The 19,270-nt window shown below is 48.1% G+C and overlaps 1 protein-coding gene across 3 annotated transcripts in view; it reads left to right on the plus strand.

Annotated features, from left to right (window-relative positions):
- Positions 1–19,270, plus strand: part of LOC133360066 (kinesin heavy chain-like) — a 46,039-nt gene that overhangs the window by 17,244 nt on the left and 9,525 nt on the right. For all 3 annotated transcript variants that reach the window (XM_061578657.1, XM_061578664.1, XM_061578668.1), the window contains exons 5-11: positions 3,065–3,166; positions 4,399–4,512; positions 5,530–5,597; positions 7,759–7,946; positions 10,308–10,496; positions 11,052–11,288; positions 11,721–11,803. In XM_061578657.1, the coding sequence (XP_061434641.1) occupies positions 3,065–3,166; positions 4,399–4,512; positions 5,530–5,597; positions 7,759–7,946; positions 10,308–10,496; positions 11,052–11,288; positions 11,721–11,803 (981 nt within the window). The remainder of the gene's footprint in view (positions 1–3,064; positions 3,167–4,398; positions 4,513–5,529; positions 5,598–7,758; positions 7,947–10,307; positions 10,497–11,051; positions 11,289–11,720; positions 11,804–19,270) is intronic.

The raw sequence follows: 19,270 nt of genomic DNA on the forward strand, positions 1-19,270 counted from the left end.
GGCGATTCGCGCTCGCCTACGAATGTCCACGTTACAGCAGACGGTCTGCGTCTTGGCAACGGCCTGCCAGTAATTGTTGCTTTAATTGTCATATTTGAATTCAGCACGTAAAAATCCACAATGAGCAGCACATTTCAACTCTGATTGCAGACGACGTCTAAAATATTGTAGACCAGCGTAATCGCCGCGCGTGGTCGAAATGGAACGGTCGAGTTTGCGAATTTGCGGTGGCGCAAGGTGACGCCATTAACAGTTATTTTACTTCTTGGTTCTTTCGGTAAAGTCACGTAGAAGGGAAGTAATACAATAATAAAAATAAAACATAATGAAATAATTCTCACGACGTTTCTATTATGTTTCTATTATGTTTTTATTATGTTTTATTTTTATTATTGTATTACTTCCCTTCTACGTGACTTTACCGAAAGAACCAAGAAGATGAATCCCTGCAGTCACGAAAGCTTTAAATCGAAAAATGAACAGTTATTGTCACTCTTAATTTGCAATGTTTTGCACGGAGAGCGTCCCAGGAGCACGACAGAAGTTTCATTGTTTAGTTGTTATTTCGTTAAGAGGGGTTTATTAACGTTGTTCTCCCCTGGGGACAGCACCGCCACTGCTGTTCCCTCACTGTTCGCACACACACGCCCAATTAGTGCACATCTGTGTCTATGTCTGATGTCTAGAGCGGTGGTGTAGCGGTTAGCGCACTGCGCTACGAACCTGGCGACCGAGGTGCGATTCCCGCTCACGGCCAACACCAGTGACGATTATCTGAACCAATCCTGGGCCTCCACTAGGTCGACTCAGCCTTAAATGAGTATCTGGTGCGGTGTATGAACATCACCACTGTGGATACAAAGGCGGCCGGGCATGGTGCTGGCCACCCCCTCGTCTGCCGAGCCGGCCTTCACAGGTGCTCGCTAACAGCAATTGCCCCAGCAATATGTTGAGGCTAAACGGGGGATCTTTGTCTTTGTCTACACGTCCATGCACAGCTCGTTTGTCAGTCCACTGCTGGATAAGGGCCTGCCCATGCTGCGCTGGTCATGGGGACGTTGTTTGACCATACTTCACCACGCTGGTTAGTGTGTGTTGCCGAATACAGAGAGCGTAGACCTGGGAGCCTACAAGTACAGTACAACAATTGTTTTGCTGCACTTCCTGCAAAGTAGCCCCACACAGCAGCCTATAGCACCTGTTTCATGAGATAGAAATAAAAACAATGTACACTTGTTGTGGTCACCCATCTAAGCACTGTACATGCTGATGTGTGTTAAATGTCGTTAAAATAGCATTGTCAGTGCATCGCTGATCAGCCGCTTGACCCTGTGGCAGGGCGATTGACTCATATCATTCATCGGGTTGTGTGGATCCAATCATTCATCCCAGGTCAATTAAACTGGGCACCACTCTTCTTCTTGGTTCTTTCGGTAAAGTCACGTAGAAGGGAAATAATAAAATAATAATAATTCAACATAATAAAATAATCCTCACGACGTTTCGGCCACAACGCAAGCAGCCGTCCTCAGGTGAAGAATGAAAGACCACCAAGCCTGGAGCGCATATTTAAGCTGGGTTGGAGGGGGAAGAAGAGCGCCTTGATAAAAGAATTTGCATATCAATATGAATTTAGCATATTTATGGGAAAATGCGTAGGAGGTGGGCGGGGGGGGTTCAAAGTCATATTATGCCCGTGCATTATGCAGGATTAGCGGCATCAAAGGGAGGGGATGGGGGTAGCATTAACAAAGGGAAGGAATGTTAATAGTATGTAGCTGCAGTTACTAAACAACCACGTAAAAAACTAAAGTATAAACTACATAGTATCATCAGTATACTAAATATACTCTCCAATAAGCTGAGCACCACTCTGTTTGGAAGTGGACGGTGGTTGTGCTGTGGAAGGGGCTGGCCGCCGCCGCAGTGGGAATGTGGAATTTCCGCCCCTGGGTAGAGACCACGAACGGAGACGACAGCTGCTCCGAGATGGCTCTCACGTGGCGAGGTGTAGAGTAATACATCCATAGTTGTATTATAATCATCATACTTACCGCTTATGCAGTGCCTTTAATCATAACATCTCAAGGCACTTTATATCAATGACAATGGGGGGGGGGGGGGTGATAGGTAAGAAGTGGAAATGCTTTCTGAATAAGGAATGGGTTATAGACCGTCACTTGAAGAGCTCAGCCGAACCGGAATCTCTCCAGACGGTCCTCGGCAGATAATTCGACTGTTCAGGTGCCACGGAAGCAAAGGCCCGATCGCCCATGACGGATCTGAGCTTCCTTCTGGAGATGGGAGAGGAGATCTAGGTGCGCAGACCTCAGCGTTCGTGTTGGAACATAAGGGCGGCAGCCTCAACTCTAGAATGTATCCCTCGCGAAGTTGAGCTTCTTTCGCACCGTACGTAGCCAGCCATGCTCATCGGATGTGTGGGGAAGGACAACAAACTAGTTCTAAAGAAATTCGTTTTCAATCTAGATTTGAAAATGAATAGCTCCAGCAGCTTCTGAATATCGGAAGGAAGAACGTTCCAGACGGCCGCAGAACCACATCTGAAAGCGCGCAATGCGAGAATGACCAGAGTTTACGCTGATGGTTTAAGCTCCTTGACGAGATCAACAAGTTTCGATTTAAAGCTTTCGTGACTGCAGGGATTCATCTTCTTGTTTCTTTCGGTAAAGTCACGTAGAAGGGAAATAATAAAATAATAAAAATAAAACATAATAAATGCAAGCAGCCGTCCTCAGGTCATTCAGATGCTGTCTTTCTGACAGCCCTGTTCTTCACCTGAGGACGGCTGCTTGCGTTGTGGCCGAAACGTCGTGAGAATTGTATTTTATAAGTTTAATTTTAATTATTTTATTATTTCCCTTCTACGTGACTTTACCGAAAGAACCAAGAAGATGAGATCAACAAGGTATTGTGGTTCATTTGCGGTGAGCACTTTGTGTGTAATGAGTGCAGAATATACGAGGGCGCGAGATCATGCGTGCTTCGTGCTTTAAAACGACAGCAACCTAATACCTTACCCGCAAATGTGTGCCCTCCTTTCTAGATTAAAACAACGATGGAAGAAGTGCGCAAAGTGCAAAGGCCCACCGATGAAGAGGAGGACATGCCAAAGAAAATGCAAACTCTCACCTCACAGGTGGAAAAGGTACCCCGGGAATGTTATCATCCATCGTTTAAACGTCGCACAATCTCCGCCTACAACACCGAGACTTATTTATTTTATTGCCCTTAATTTGCCGGAATTGGTTTCCCAAAATAGTCAATTGGCACATAACCTCCAACTAAATATGTAGGCACGATGCACACTCGTGCATATGTAGAGATGTTAATAGAGCCACTATTGCGTGTGCACCATCTAGGGTCACAAGCCTGTAACTGTGTGTGTTGTGCCTCTCTCTGGCACCAGCGTGGGTATGACAGGGAAGCGGGCCCTAGATGGCAGGGTCCCGTTGACGGGCTGAGAGAGGGCACGTGACCGGCACGGCGTAGCGAGGGGGCCCAAAGGGGGCTTGAGGGACACGTGATGCTGGCTCCAGATCCTTCTGGAGAGATCCAGAAGGGGGCGTGGCAGGAGGTGGATCAAGGCCACGCTCGGCAGCACAAGAGGGAATGGCCCGAGAGCAATCGTTGCTGTCTTCTGGAATCAACTCGCCGTGCTACGATTTTCGTCGTCGGTCTTCGGTCGTCGCGCTCGGCATCGTGGGTCAGGCAGACGTTGCTGACCTGACCCGGTTATGTAGTGACCCCATTGGGGTCTAGTTAGCAACGTTGTACGTTTAGGGAGTTACCCTGTTGAGGTTGTTAAATAAACGTGGTGCCTCCGAATTCAAGTGCGTGCCTCCGTGGAACCCACTACACATACAAAGACGGTCACTGCATTGCGTGCCTTCAGATGCACTTCTGCGGTGGTCTGGAACGCTCTTCCTTCCAATATTAGGAAGCCATTGGAGCTATGCCCTTTTAAATATAAATTGAAAACTAGTTTTAATAGAACTGCTTTTTTTTATTAATTTGTTGTATTTCCCCCACAACTAGAATTAGCGCGGTTGTGAAAGAAGTTCAACATACAGACAAGAAAAATATCGGACATGATGCCTAATAAACTGTAAACGCATCAGAGAGCTCTGCAGCAGCACAACCGTACATATATTCACTTGCACAATTCTGTAAGTGCATATTTCACGGAACTTTGAAAAGGACACTTACACTGACATGGAAAATGCTTCCAATTCAAATCAGAGTTAAGGTTGACTCAACCTATCAATCTGTTGGGGTTGATAATAACAAAAATAGTACCACTTCTTGTCTTTTGTATCAATTCACGTCTGTGGAATTTTCAATGCCTCTGTGACTCAGGTGGTTGTTTCTCCTGTGCAGGCGGAGGGTAAGTTCAGCTCCTTGCTGACACACATCGCAGAGAGCCGCAAGGAGATCGAAACGATGAGATGGGAGAGGGACAGGTTTCACAAGGTCCTCCAGAAGCTGCAGAAGGCAGGTTTTGTGCGCCACACAAATGCAGCATAATATTATTCCATCATGGCCATAATCATCATCATGACCATCGTCATTATTGTCTTTATCATTATCATGGCCATAATTGTCATTTACATGGCCGCCATTATCATAATCATCCAATATATGGCCAATTCACAACACATCTCAATGTGCAACCTGAAAATAAATGTTTTGTGGAAGAAATATGATGAGCTCGCAATTTGCTAATTCATGGAGTGAAAAAAAAAATACAGCAAAAAATGTATTAAATATTTTAAAACATTAAAATAAGGAAGGCTTTTGAGACGACAAGTTTATATTACTAGGTTTAAAACAAATGAAATGGTAAAAATTAGTGTATAAACAATGAAGAAGTATCAACATATAATACTTTTAAATCTGAAAAGAGAAAAATAAAATGAGAAATTGGGTATAAAAATTTAAAATTAATGTGACTCAAGAAATTAATTTGAAACCCATCCCTAGACCTCACCTCTTTCCACTCATTGCTTCTTTGACCATCGAGATATCTCAATAAATAATCGCCACTTTTCTTGGCGTCGGCAGCCGATGTCCCAAATTAACGTGGTTTCCCTACACCTCTGCTTCAGAGGGAAGAAGCAGTGGCCCACACAAATTTTGGCAGGGTTTGCATTTCTGTAAATTACATTTTCAGCTGAAATTATTTCAACTTATCTTTCTGCACTGTGAAGCAAAATAAATGAACGGGTTTCTGACTATTGGTAGAAGCTATTCAATATTTATTGTTATCTAAATTTAATGCGTAGCGCCAGGGGCTATTTAACGAATACATAATATGGAGATTGTAATAGCAAAATGTAATGCTGAGTATTATATCAGCCCACAAAATAAAATTCATACACTGCTGTACTTGATTTTTTTTTTATATATATAATTCGCGAAAATGCCTCCCTTGGAAATAATACTTGTATATTGTAGAGTGTGTAAAATTAATGTTACAAAAGGATTGTTACTGCTACGGTTGCTTCACAGGAATTGGATGGGTTGAAGAGAGAGACATCAGCAAGGATGGATGCTGGCAAAGAAGTTTTCCAATCATGGTTTGATTTCAATATTTTCTTGGATCACTGAAATAATGCCGCAATAAATATTGCACCCACACACACACACATTGCGTGCTGTGACACAGTCAAGGGCAGTCGAATGAATCGGTTTATTTTTCCACGTACAGTACTTCAGAACGGCACATCGCACTATTTGACCAACTACTCTGTTTATGAACTTCTCAGTTCATGAAGCTGCCAAGTAAACACGTGACTTAGATTTGATCTCACAACCCAAAGATTGTGTGAGTCAAGTGCTCCAGTCACCACGCACTATTTGACCAAATAGTGTGACTCACACAATCTTTCGGTTGTGAGATCAAATTTAAGTCACGTGTTTACTCGGCAGCTTCATGAACTGAGAAGTTCCTAAACAGAGTGGTTCCTGAAGAAGCTCCCATCACGTTGAAGAACCACAATACCTCGCTGATCTCGTCAAGGAGGATAAACCATCATGCGAACTCTGGTCTTCCTCGCAGTAGCTTTTGGCTGGCCAGCAAACAAAGGCGGTCACCGCATCGCGAGCTTTCAGATGCGCTCCTACGGCCGTCTGGAACGCTCTTCCGTCCGATATTAGGAAGCCACTGAAGCTTTGCACTTTAAAAATCTAGATTGAAAAACTCACTTCTTTAAAATAGATTTTATATTTAATTTGTTGCCCTACCCCGTGCCTTCAATGTAGCACTGGCGTGAATTGCATTGGTGAACAGTTGGCAACTTTTTTTTATTTTATCACAGACCCAAAGGACCAATATGCACTATTCTAAGGTGTAACAGATAAGAGTAAATACGTTTCTTGAATCGGGCGAGGTTATTAGTACTCGAGCAAGGAGATTATGAGAGATAATCCCAAGGTTGAGCCGTGCGAGGGAAGAAGAAGAGGCAGAATTATTGGCACATTCAGTTTGGTGAGTGAGTGAGCGAGTAGGTGAGTGAATGAGTGAGTGAGAGGGTGAGTGGGCGAGTGGGCGAGTGAGAGGGTGGGGACCGGCAGTGCAGCGGTTAGCGCACAGCGATACAAGGCCGGCGACCCGAGTTCAATTCCCGCTCACGGCCAACGCCAGTGACGATTATCTGAACCGGTTCTGCGCCTTCCCTAGGTCGACTCAGCCTCCAATGAGTACCCGGGGTGATGTGTTCACATCACCACCGGTGAGACAAAGGCGGCCGAGCGTTGTTGCTGGCCAATCACCCCCTCGTGTGCCGTGCCAGCCTCCATAGGTGCTCGCTAACAGCACTTGCCCCAAAACTCTGTTAAGGCGATGGGAAGATCTTTGTCTTTGAATGATTGAGTAAGTGAGTGAGTAGATGGGTGGGTGGGTGAGGTGTGTTGTCGTGACTTGCAGATCGGTGGTTGAAACAGTGTGGATGAAACAAAACAGTCAGTCTGGATGAATGATTCCTCACCATTTGGTAGGGAAATCAACGAGGTGAAGTTCATGGGAGCAGCAACAACATGGGCAGTGATAAACGAGCGATAAGGAAGCGTATGTAAACAGAGAGCGCAGATACGGCGTGGTGGTTAAACCGCGGTGCGGATGGGATGACACAGTGAGTCTGGTGGAGACCACGTCCTCAACATGTGTGGAGGATTCGACGAGGTGAAGTTCACGGGAATGGTAACCACGATAGCGGGAGGAGGAGCGAGGGTAATAGGGCGCCACGGTGGCGAGATGTTAACTCGCTCGCCTGGGTACGCGCCAGGTCATGATGGCTTCGATCCCGATCCTGACGCCTGTATATTTGGAGTTTCTACGTTCTCCCTGTGGTCGCGTGGATGTTTTTTCTCCGAGTCCTCCAGTTTTTCCCTCCACATTTTAGAATCAACATACGTTTAGAGTATGTGGCCGCTATATATTTCCACTTGATTAACCGCTTTGTTGAGCTGCGATTTGGGGCGACCCAGGTCGCTTCTGTAAAAGAAATACACAGCTCTCAGTCGGGGCTGTACCTGGTAAAATTAAAGTAAAAGTTGAATGTTTTTTTAATAGCTAGCAGCGATAGACGAGTGATAGGGATGGCGACTGCAAAAGCAGTGTGGCCGAAACAATCGGACCGTTCCGCCAAAACCTAGCGGGCGCCCACTTCGCACGTCCCGGTAGCAGCAGCAGCAGTAGCAACAGCCAGTGGTGACGCAGGGCGCTGTCGCCTTGTGCAGGCGGGAGGCGACGGAGGAGCTGGATCGGCGCCGTCGGAGCGCCGCCGTCGAGAGGGAGCGCCGGGAGGGGCAGCAGCGCGAGCAGAGCCGGGGAGCCGACGCCGCGAGCCGTCTCGACGCCTTCCTCCTGGACAAGAACAAGAGGCGGCAGGCGGACGAGCTGTGGCTGCGCGCGCGCAGCAAGCGAGGTGCCTCCAACGTCCCGATCACGGGGCGCCTAAGTAGCGAGATGTTAACTACCTTGTCGGGTATACAGGAGGTCCATAATATAGGTTTTTGGGTCAGATCGCGTTATTTATAAATGTGTCGTAACCCTCCACCACCCGACACGGCCAAACAGTAAAAAAAAGTGTTACTTTTTCAAAGGACAAAATAATTCACATCTTTAGCCCACCGGTGTGCTGAAGAGAGAATCAACAGCATTTTTAAATTTGAGCACGACGTTTCGCTGATAATTACAATCAGCTTCATCGGGTGGTGGAGGGTTATGACATTTATAAATAACGCGATCTGACCCAAAAACCTATATTATGAATAATATTGGTCGCGAAAGCCTACGTGTTATACAGGAGGTCGCGGGTTCGATGCTGACCCCTAACACCTGTTGTATATTTGGAGTTTGCATCTCTGCCTCTCTCTCTCTTTCCATGGTCGAGTGGATTTTTTCTCCGGGTCCTCCATTTTTTTTTCCCTCCACGTGCGTTTAGAGTATATGGTTGCTATAAATGTCGACACGATAAAGCCACTTCGTTGGCCTATAATCTGTGGTCCAGGTCGCTTCTGGGCCTTACCTGGTAAAATAGAAAAAAATGCACTTTAATAGAAAACACTCACGTTACTTGTGTAATGCGGGCGTAAATGGGCGGGGCGGATATGACGATCCGAGAGGGAGGAGTCAGGGTGACGTGGGGGAGAAGTTATAGCGGGGAGACAGGAAGCTATCTGGGTCAGTCGGGGGAGTGAAGGGTGGTGAACACGTTGGGTGGTCGCCGTGCCTCAGCCTGGTGGCTGAGGGGCTCATGACGGCGCCAGCCAGCGGGGTGGAAGAGAGAGTGGAGGATTGAGGTAGGAAATGGCGAGATAGCCATAGAGGCCACGAAGGGCTGACATTGGGAGGTGGCGAGATCGCCACGCACGGAGGAACAGGGAGCAGAGATGGAGCTGCTGGGGGAGCAGCCAGAGGGCTGTACCAAGAGCCTGCAGCGGAGCTGCAGGAGCGTGGAAGGCTACGGGAGCGAAGGCAGATGTGGGGCTGCCAGGGAGAGAGTCTCAGGAGGAGTGCCGTGTGGGAAGGAGAACGCGAACCCCAAATAAAGGACACGGAGTCAGTAAGAAGTGTCTAAGTCCTTTTATTACACTTGTGACAGGAGAAGCTTCTCTCCACCGCGACCCTACCTCGACACGCGGGAGCCATAGAAGCCGCGACGATTTCTATCGTCCACGTCCCTGTTCTCACAATTAGCCCACGATTATCCACGGGTTTATTTTTAAATCCTTTATATTAAGTTCACTTGCTTGCTTGCTTGCGCGCTTACGACCGTGCAAATCTTTCGGTCGTTTTTAACCCACTTCCCGTGATTCAATCGAGCTGACATTTTGCACACATACTCGTTGTGCGTGACAATGTATTTTCCAAAATGTTCAACATTTTAGGGAAAAAAAATAATATTTAATTACCAATTGCTTAATGGTGGCAGGCAATCATCTGACCCATAGGTGGCAGCCATCTCAAGCCAGAGGACGAGAGGACTATAGCCGCCCGAAAACCGATGCCACGCATATAAAGGATTTATAGCGAAAAACTTTGTTTTTACGGGTTAATTTTTTGTTGCTTCTCTCTGGCTCTCTCCGTCAGATACGATGGAATAACCCCGTGGGTAATGAATGAGGCTTGCGAATACGCGCCTCTCCTGTACAAATAACACGCCAAGGGGGCAGCAGCGTGCGTGGATTGGAGTGGGCCGCTGATTCCTGTTTGCAGCCCAGCCTGGGGTCAACGTCGGCAGTTGAACAATCGTACTCGTAACGAAAACACGTCGCAAGTCTAGCTCGCAAAAAGCGACGTGTATCAATGAAGGGCATCATCCGGCCAATGAATGCAAGTGTGTATGTTTGTGTGTTGAACTTCTTTCGCACCGTACGTATCCAACCGTGCTCATCGGAGGTGCTGAGGAAGGGGAGCAAACTTGACACAAAATCAGTTCTCAAGAAATTAGTTTTCGAATGACGATTCTGTGAATAGGAACAAAGCAGAACTGATCATGTAACATCACGAGATGCCACCCACTTTCTCCGATCACTTTGTTTTACTTCTACTGCTCCGTAAGATGTTCCTCGTCATGCTGCGAATCTCTCCGCAGCGCGTGTTGTTCAGGACGCCGTCCGACGTTTCGCCGCCGTGTACCAGGAGCCTCCTTCAGGAACCGAATCATTCGGTCCTGGGGGAGCGAAACGTCGGGTTGTCTGTACCGAAAGGACACGTGATCACGACCCCGAGCACGAACGCGTTCCGATAACTGCCTGGGGTTGTTCATTTCCTTCGCTCGCAGAGAGCTCGCTGCAAAGGCAAAGGGCCGAGGGCTTCGAGACGCTGTGCGAGTACGAGGCGGCGGTGGCACAAGTCGGCAAAATCATCGCGGAGAGAGAGGCCCACGAGGACGTCGCAAAAACAGGTGGTGAGGCCAACGTGAAACTGGCCGGTGTGTCCGTGGACAAGCCGAGGGACGGCCCGTTTCCAGGTACGCGCACGTCGAAGCCGACCGCTAGGGAGTCGCAAGTGTTTTATGGCGCGCATGTGTCGGATAATTGCCACTGAGCTATCCAGCTCTTATTCAGAAGCGACCTGGCCATGAATAATAGCTCAATGAAATGGCTTATCGTGTGGAAATGTATAGCAGCCATGTACTTTAAACGCACGTTTCTAAATGTGGAGGGGAAAACCGGAGGACCCGGAGAAAAATCCATGTAACCACGGTAGAGAGAAAGGCAAACTCCAAATGAACAGCAGGCATCAGGGTCGGGATCGAACCCATGACCCTCCTGTACACCAGGCGAGATGGTTAACATCTCGCCACCGCGGCGCCGCAACACATCGCTGCTGCGCGTACACATCGCAGCCATTCCGCGCAAGGCAACGACAGCTCGCGAAGATGGAAAGGCGATCGCGCTTGTGCTCGACTCGTGGCCTGGGGCTGGGAAACCCACGCTGGGCCCTCGCAGACGGGGAGGATGCCTTCACGCGGAGCGTTGTTGCGTTGCGTCACGGTCGGTCTGCTTGCGACCGTCGGTCCCAGGCGGCGTCGCCGTCCGTCGTCGCGGCAGCGTGGCGCCGGTCCACGGTGGCCCCACGCCGGTTCGCCGCCGCGCCAGCGTCATGCTGACGGAGCCGGCCCAGGGCTCGACCCCGCTCAGCCTGGGCGAGGAAGCAAGAGGGCCCCCGGCGCGTGCCAGGCACCACCGCAATGGCAGGGCCTCCTGGAGCAACGATCTCCGCCTGAACGCGGACTTCATCCACGACACCTACGTGGACAGTAAGAGGCCCGCTTGCAGTGCTGGTTGTTATGCGTTTGTGTTTTTTTTTTCCACTGGTACAACCGAGCCGTGCTGGGGCCGTTCAGAGCCAGCCTGGTGTGGTTCAGGAGTCGCCAGGCTCGTGGTGAGTTTGTGGGAACGGAAGTGAGACACGGGGTAATTTGCAACTCTTTTGGAGTAGTCGAATTCCACAACGGGCGTTGGGATTGTAGTCATGGGTTATGAGTCGCTACCGCGTTCCACGACACAAACACTGCGATTGCATTGTCTGGTTTCACAAGTGTTAAAGACTCAATGCTGAATCAATAAAGTTTTAATTAGAAATCCTTCGTCTGCAAATGTTAAACTGCAATCCTGTATCTTTAGCCATTATTCCCTGGATGCCCGTTCTGTTTAGTGCCGCGTTCATCAAAATGTTTTTTTTCTTTCAGGAGAGAATGCCAACTTCGCTCTCTTCAACTACGTGACAGAACAGGAATGTGAAATTCGAAAACTTAAGGATGACATTGAAAAGGTTTGTATGGGAGAGGTTAAATATATATTATTAACACTAGCAAATTCTTAAGATTAAATACTCAGAATAACTGGCTTTAAAAGCTACTAAAATACTTTTTAAAACAAAATAACATGCTGTTTAATTAGCAATGTAGAAATGGATTTGTAATAAATAAAAATTGTCTACGATCATGATATACCTTCATCTATTTCATAAATATATAATTCTGTCATCCAAATAAATATTTGATTTCTAAGTATTGTTAACACTCTCTTAATACAGTTTAAAAGTGCAGAGTTTGGGTTTTATTTGGACGCAATTGCATAGTTCAGTTTGTGAGCGTAATTCAATTCTGAACTAAATTTGATTCCTTGAAACTGATTTGGGATGGCCATTCCACCTGATTCGTATAGATAAACATGCAACCCTGCAATTGCTCAATAACGGTGGACATTTGTGACGATGTGTGACGAGGGGAAGGGGGGGGGGGGTTTGAGAAAGGTGACGTCACATCAAAATGGGCAACTTTAAATAAATATAGATTTGTTATAACAACACTCCTACAACATCAGAGTGCAGCGCCACATTAAATACAATAGTTTAAAGCGATTTGAAGCATGTTTTATTTTCAAAATGGAAATATGTTTTAGGGGGGGGCAGAGCTTTGTGACGTCATATTTAAGGGGAGGTCTGACTTTTTGTGACGTCGTGTGACGAGGGGGGGGGGGAGGTCAAAAATCCCAAATCGCGTGACGTCATTTATGGACGGCCCCTCAACGTCACGCGTTTAGACTAGTTGGTTGCTCTAAATATCCGCGTCATAAGCCACTTCGTTGAGCTATCATTCGTGTGCAGGTCGCTTTTGGAAAAGAGCTGTATAGCTCAGTGGGCCTTACCTGGTAAAATAAAAACATCGTTTCGTTTTAGTTTAGTATCAGGAGATCAATTTGGCGACCTCCGACATGTCAGTCGTGTGCACAACCACAGCAGCATGGCAGCAGATGGGGGCCTACAATTGAATTACGCAAAGCCGCATCGGAACAAAGTTTATCAGCTACAGATTAACCGAGTTTATCATTATTACTAACACATTTACCTTCAATATGTGTAACCCATCTACTGATAATATGTATATCATATTTGTATTATTTGTCACAAACTACTACTTCTGCTCCATTAACTTCCATATGCGGGATCTTATTCGAGAAGTCTCTTGAAATAATGAAATATAATGGTAAATCAGGGGTGTGTGCTGAGCTATGAATCCAGCCACCTGAGTTCTATTTCCAGCTATGGCTAGCATCGGTGGTGAGTGAGATCAGAATTGGTCGTTCCCTGCCATCGTCCTCACGAACCTGTACTCACCAGTGTGGTGAAGTATGGTCAAAGACATTCGCGTGGATGGCCCAGCATGAGGAGGACATTTCTATCGGTGGATTGGGAATGGCTGGAATTTATTTCCAGTGCTATGTCGGCTCCTCCGATTAGCGCGGTTGACAAAGTACGGTGCGAAAGAAGTTCAACATTCATACAAAATTCGTATCCTAAATCTATCTCCGACTTCTTTTTCATGTATATACCAGATCGAAAAGCTGCAAAGAACCATTTAGCAGAAGATAAAGTGACATTACGCACACTTTGAATGCTCGTGCAGCAACCGTAATTATTATTCCACACAGGACTACACATTTCAGTCCACCATATCGACGGGCAGCTTCACACAGAGCACGCGGTACTGAAGAGTTCACCGCACACACCTATGCATTCACACCTCAATTGGCTCGCGGCTTGTAATTACTCGTGCTGGTAGGCAAGGCGTGCTGTGGGACGTTTGTTTTCCCAAACCCCGATCCCTCTCCTGCTGTTTCTCTGCATTCCTTGCTTCTCGTAGCCTGCCAAACCCATGCATTGGCATTCTATGCCATCCTCATTGCACCGCGTTTACAAGCGTGGCGACAGTGAAGCATTCAACGTGCAGTAATTAGGTTCCTAAATTGACGTATTAAATCAATCTTCATTTGAAGCTTTCGTGACTGCAGAAATCCATACTCGTTGCTTCTTTGGGTAAAGTCACGGAGGTAGAAAATAAAATAAAAATAATGTCGCTGGATTTTTTTGCCGTTATATATTTTTTGTAACTTTCAAGATGTGTATAAATGTTTCTCTGCGTGGATTTTTTTGCCGTTATATATTTTTTGTAACTTTCTAGATGTGTATAAATGTTTCTCTGCGTGGATTTATTTTCGCGGTTGTGCTGCTGGTGGAGCTCTCCGACGTGCTGCCTGCGAGTTGTACGATGTCGGACGTTTCACTCCACATGCTGGAACTGTCTTCCGGGCATCGTGGCAAACAACGCACGCAATGCACCGGAGCTATGAGAATGTTTTTATTTTATTGTTAACCCATGAGAAGTTCTAGAATGTTTCAAGAGGGTCCTCTATTAGAATGTTTTGCCAGTATTTACAATACATATGAATACACTTCGTTGATCTATGAAAGCCTCAGTTAACCGTGAAGACTCATTTTAAGGAGGATGTTGCGCTGGGATTTTGGAGATGAAACAATTCCATTTCGAGTTTTGGATATCAGGATATAATCACGCAAAGCTCCACACAGGTAGATCGATACTACTTGCTCAACTGCCATTTTCCCAAGGCACGTCAGCCCGGCGGGTTTGGGAGCTCCACAAATGTGTCTGATCCGCGAACCGTCGCCTCCGAAGCGCTCGACGCACGACGGGGCCTGGAGAAATCCCACACATATGAGAGCTTTTATAGCGGACAAAGAGATTCGCAACGTACATCTGCAATCTCTTCGATTGCAAGTAAAAAAAGAACAAAGTGGGTGATTGACGGTGCCATCTCTTTGTCATCAACAATTGCTTTTAGTTACTTGGTTGTACGCACGCATCAACGCCGCTCTGTAGCGTTGTGGGGGTCTGGCGGGAGCTGAGACCCCCCCCCCCCACCCCCCCAACATTCTAAACTCTTATGATCAAAGAGGGGGGCTCACATTATGAGTACAATATTTTTTCAATGTTTTCACGCAATTACAATTGATCCTACTCTTTGGTTATTTCGGTAAAGTCACGTATAAAGATAAAATAATAGATTAAATAATAGCATATGACGTTTCGATTGCAAAACAAGCAATCATCATCAGGTATAAATGAAATAGCAACAAAAATCTAACCAGAAAACTATAGACAGACATATAAGCAGACATATCACCAAGATACATAGAGAGAGAGTAACACAGACACAGAGAGGGAGATCGTCTCTGTGGCGAAGCCTTAAATAGACAGAGGGGGGGGGGCGGGGGCGGAGAGAGGGAGGGGTTAGAGAAAAACAATTTACATGTCAATGAGTGCGGCGACGCGTGGTCAATTACGCAAGCTTGAACATTAGGAAAGAGGGAGAAAGAACACACTAAATTAAATAACCTCGCAAAATATCTAAATGTTATGTAATACAACACAGAGAGTACAATTGATCTGCCACAGTGCCCTTCGTCTAGTTTGCGAGCTTCATGATGGTGATGTATGTGTAGTGCTCGACTTGACACGACAGCTTCTTGTCTTTCCTCTTTCACTTTATTTCGCGCATACCGATCAACACTCCTTCAGCTAACACCCATTAACATTTCTCCTCCGCGCTCTCCGCTCGCTCGCCGCGTTCCGCCGGCCTCACTCGCTCCCCATCACTCCTCCGTCGACTCTCCTCTCCGCTCTCTCCGCCGCAGTTCAGTCGCTCTTTATCGGCTCCACCGTCACACTCTGTCGTAACTACATCAGCTTCTCTTCCCACACTCCAGCCGCTTTCTACTGGCTTCGTCGTCTCACTGCTACCCTACACTTCTCCACTGCTACCCTACACTTCTCCACTGCTACCCTACACTTCTCCACTGCTACCCTACACTTCTCCACTGCTACCCTACACTTCTCCACTGCGACCCTACACTTCTCCACTGCTACCCTACACTTCTCCACTGCTACCTTACGCTTCTCCACTGCTACCCTACACTTCTCCACTGCTACCCTACACTTCTCCACTGCTACCCTACACTTCTCCACTGCTACCTTACGCTTCTCCACTGCTACCTTACGCTTCTCCACTGCTACCCTACACTTTTCCATTGCTACCCTACACTTCTCCACTGCTACCCTACACTTCTCCACTGCTACCTTACACTTCTCCACTGCTACCCTACACTTCTCCACTGCTACCCTACACTTCTCCACTGCTACCCTACACTTCTCCACTGCTACCCTACACTTCTCCACTGCTACCTTACGCTTCTCCACTGCTACCTTACGCTTCTCCACTGCTACCCTACACTTCTCCACTGCGACCCTACACTCTCCACTGCTACCCTACACTTCTCCACTGCTACCCTACACTTCTCCACTGCTACCCTACACTTCTCCACTGCGACCCTACACTTCTCCACTGCGACCCTACACTCTCCACTGCTACCCTACACTTCTCCACTGCGACCCTACACTTCTCCACTGCTACCCTACACTTCTCCACTGCTACCCTACACTTCTCCACTGCGACCCTACACTCTCCACTGCTACCCTACACTTCTCCACTGCGACCCTACACTTCTCCACTGCTACCCTACACTTCTCCACTGCTACCCTACACTTCTCCACTGCGACCCTACACTCTCCACTGCTACCCTACACTTTTCCATTGCTACCCTACACTTCTCCACTGCTACCCTACACTTCTCCACTGCGACCCTACACTCTCCACTGCTACCCTACACTTCTCCACTGCTACCCTACACTTCTCCACTGCTACCCTACACTTCTCCACTGCGACCCTACACTTCTCCACTGCGACCCTACACTCTCCACTGCTACCCTACACTTTTCCATTGCTACCCTACACTTCTCCACTGCTACCCTACGCTTCTCCACTGCGACCCTACACTCTCCACTGCTACCCTACACTTCTCCACTGCTACCCTACACTTCTCCACTGCGACCCTACACTCTCCACTGCTACCCTACACTTCTCCACTGCTACCCTACACTTCTCCACTGCTACCCTACACTTCTCCACTGCGACCCTACACTTCTCCACTGCGACCCTACACTCTCCACTGCTACCCTACACTTTTCCATTGCTACCCTACACTTCTCCACTGCGACCCTACACTCTCCACTGCTACCCTACACTTCTCCACTGCTACCCTACACTTCTCCACTGCTACCCTACACTTCTCCACTGCGACCCTACACTTCTCCACTGCGACCCTACACTCTCCACTGCTACCCTACACTTTTCCATTGCTACCCTACACTTCTCCACTGCTACCCTACACTTCTCCACTGCTACCCTACGCTTCTCCACTGCTACCCTACGCTTCTCCACTGCTACCCTACGCTTCTCCACTGCGACCCTACACTCTCCACTGCTACCCTACACTTCTCCACTGCTACCCTACACTTCTCCACTGCGACCCTACACTCTCCACTGCTACCCTACACTTCTCCACTGCTACCCTACACTTCTCCACTGCTACCCTACACTTCTCCACTGCGACCCTACACTTCTCCACTGCGACCCTACACTCTCCACTGCTACCCTACACTTTTCCATTGCTACCCTACACTTCTCCACTGCTACCCTACACTTCTCCACTGCTACCCTACACTTCTCCACTGCTACCCTACGCTTCTCCACTGCTACCCTACGCTTCTCCACTGCTACCCTACGCTTCTCCACTGCTACCCTACGCTTCTCCACTGCTACCCTACACTTCTCCACTGCTACCCTACACTTCTCCACTGCTACCCTACACTTCTCCACTGCTACCCTACGCTTCTCCACTGCTACCTTACGCTTCTCCACTGCTACCTTACGCTTCTCCACTGCTACCCTACACTTCTCCACTGCTACCCTACACTTCTCCACTGCTACCTTACGCTTCTCCACTGCTACCCTACACTTCTCCACTGCTACCCTACACTTCTCCACTGCTACCCTACACTTCTCCACTGCTACCCTACACTTCTCCACTGCTACCTTACGCTTCTCCACTGCTACCTTACGCTTCTCCACTGCTACCCTACACTTCTCCACTGCGACCCTACACTTCTCCACTGCTACCCTACACTTCTCCACTGCTACCCTACACTCCTCCACTGCTACCCTACACTTCTCCACTGCTACCCTACACTCCTCCACTGCTACCCTACACTTCTCCACTGCTACCTTACACTTCTCCACTGCTACCCTACACTTCTCCACTGCTACCCTACACTTCTCCACTGCTACCCTACACTTCTCCACTGCTACCCTACACTTCTCCACTGCTACCCTACACTTCTCCGCTGCTACCCTACACTTCTCCGCTGCTACCATAAACTTCTCCACTGCTACCCTACACTTCTCCACTGCTACCCTACACTTCTCCGCTGCTACCATAAACTTCTCCACTGCTACCCTACACTCTCCACTGCTACCCTACACTTCTCCACTGCTACCCTACACTTCTCCACTGCTACCCTACACTTCTCCACTGCTACCCTACACTTCTCCACTGCTACCATAAACTTCTCCACTGCTACCCTACACTCTCCACTGCTACCCTACACTTCTCCACTGCTACCCTACACTTCTCCACTGCTACCCTACACTTCTCCACTGCTACCCTACACTTCTCCACTGCTACCCTACACTCTCCACTGCTACCCTACACTTCTCCACTGCTACCCTACACTTCTCCACTGCTACCCTACACTCTCCACTGCTACCCTACACTCTCCACTGCTACCCTACACTTCTTTACTGCTATTAGCTCTGCTGCTTCGACTCCTACATCCTCTGTCTCCTCCCGGGCGCGAACTCCCGTCTCCTCCAAAAACCCCTCTCTTTATCCCCGAGCCAATTCATCTTCAATTCATCTTCAATTCATCTGGGGCATCCCACGCAACGCCACTCGCCCCCAGCCCGGGCTGGCACCTGACACGTTTTTTCCGACAATGCGGCGCCACTCAGCGACAACAACAACCTCTCGGCCAATCAGCGCCCTGCGTCCTTAATTACTCCCTGCCACCTGCTACCGTCGCGCGGCCCCACATCTCGACAACAACAACAACCAGCCAATCAGCGCCCCGTGTCCTTATTTGCTCCCTACTCGTCTCCAGCCCTCTTCTCACGCCAAGCAACAGCAACACCTCGATCTCGTCTGCTCCCACTGTACTCCCTGCGCGCGTACACCGACTTCAGCATGTGACGCGTACTTTCAGGCACTACATATGTGGTGTGTGTGTGTGGAACTTCTTTCGCACCGTACGTAGGCAACCGTGCAAATGGCAGGTACGGAGAGGTGGCGCCAAAGATAAAACAATTGAATTAAAGCTTTCGTGACTGCAGCTGTCTCCCCGACAGACCTGGTCTTTACCTGAGGACGGCTGCTTGCGTTGTGGCCGAAACGTCGTGAGAATTATTTTATTATGTTTTATTTTTT

Source organism: Lethenteron reissneri, chromosome 8 (genome assembly GCF_015708825.2).
Source record: "Lethenteron reissneri isolate LAM-NWPU_2019-01 chromosome 8, ASM1570882v1, whole genome shotgun sequence".
Lineage (NCBI taxonomy): Eukaryota > Metazoa > Chordata > Hyperoartia > Petromyzontiformes > Petromyzontidae > Lethenteron > Lethenteron reissneri.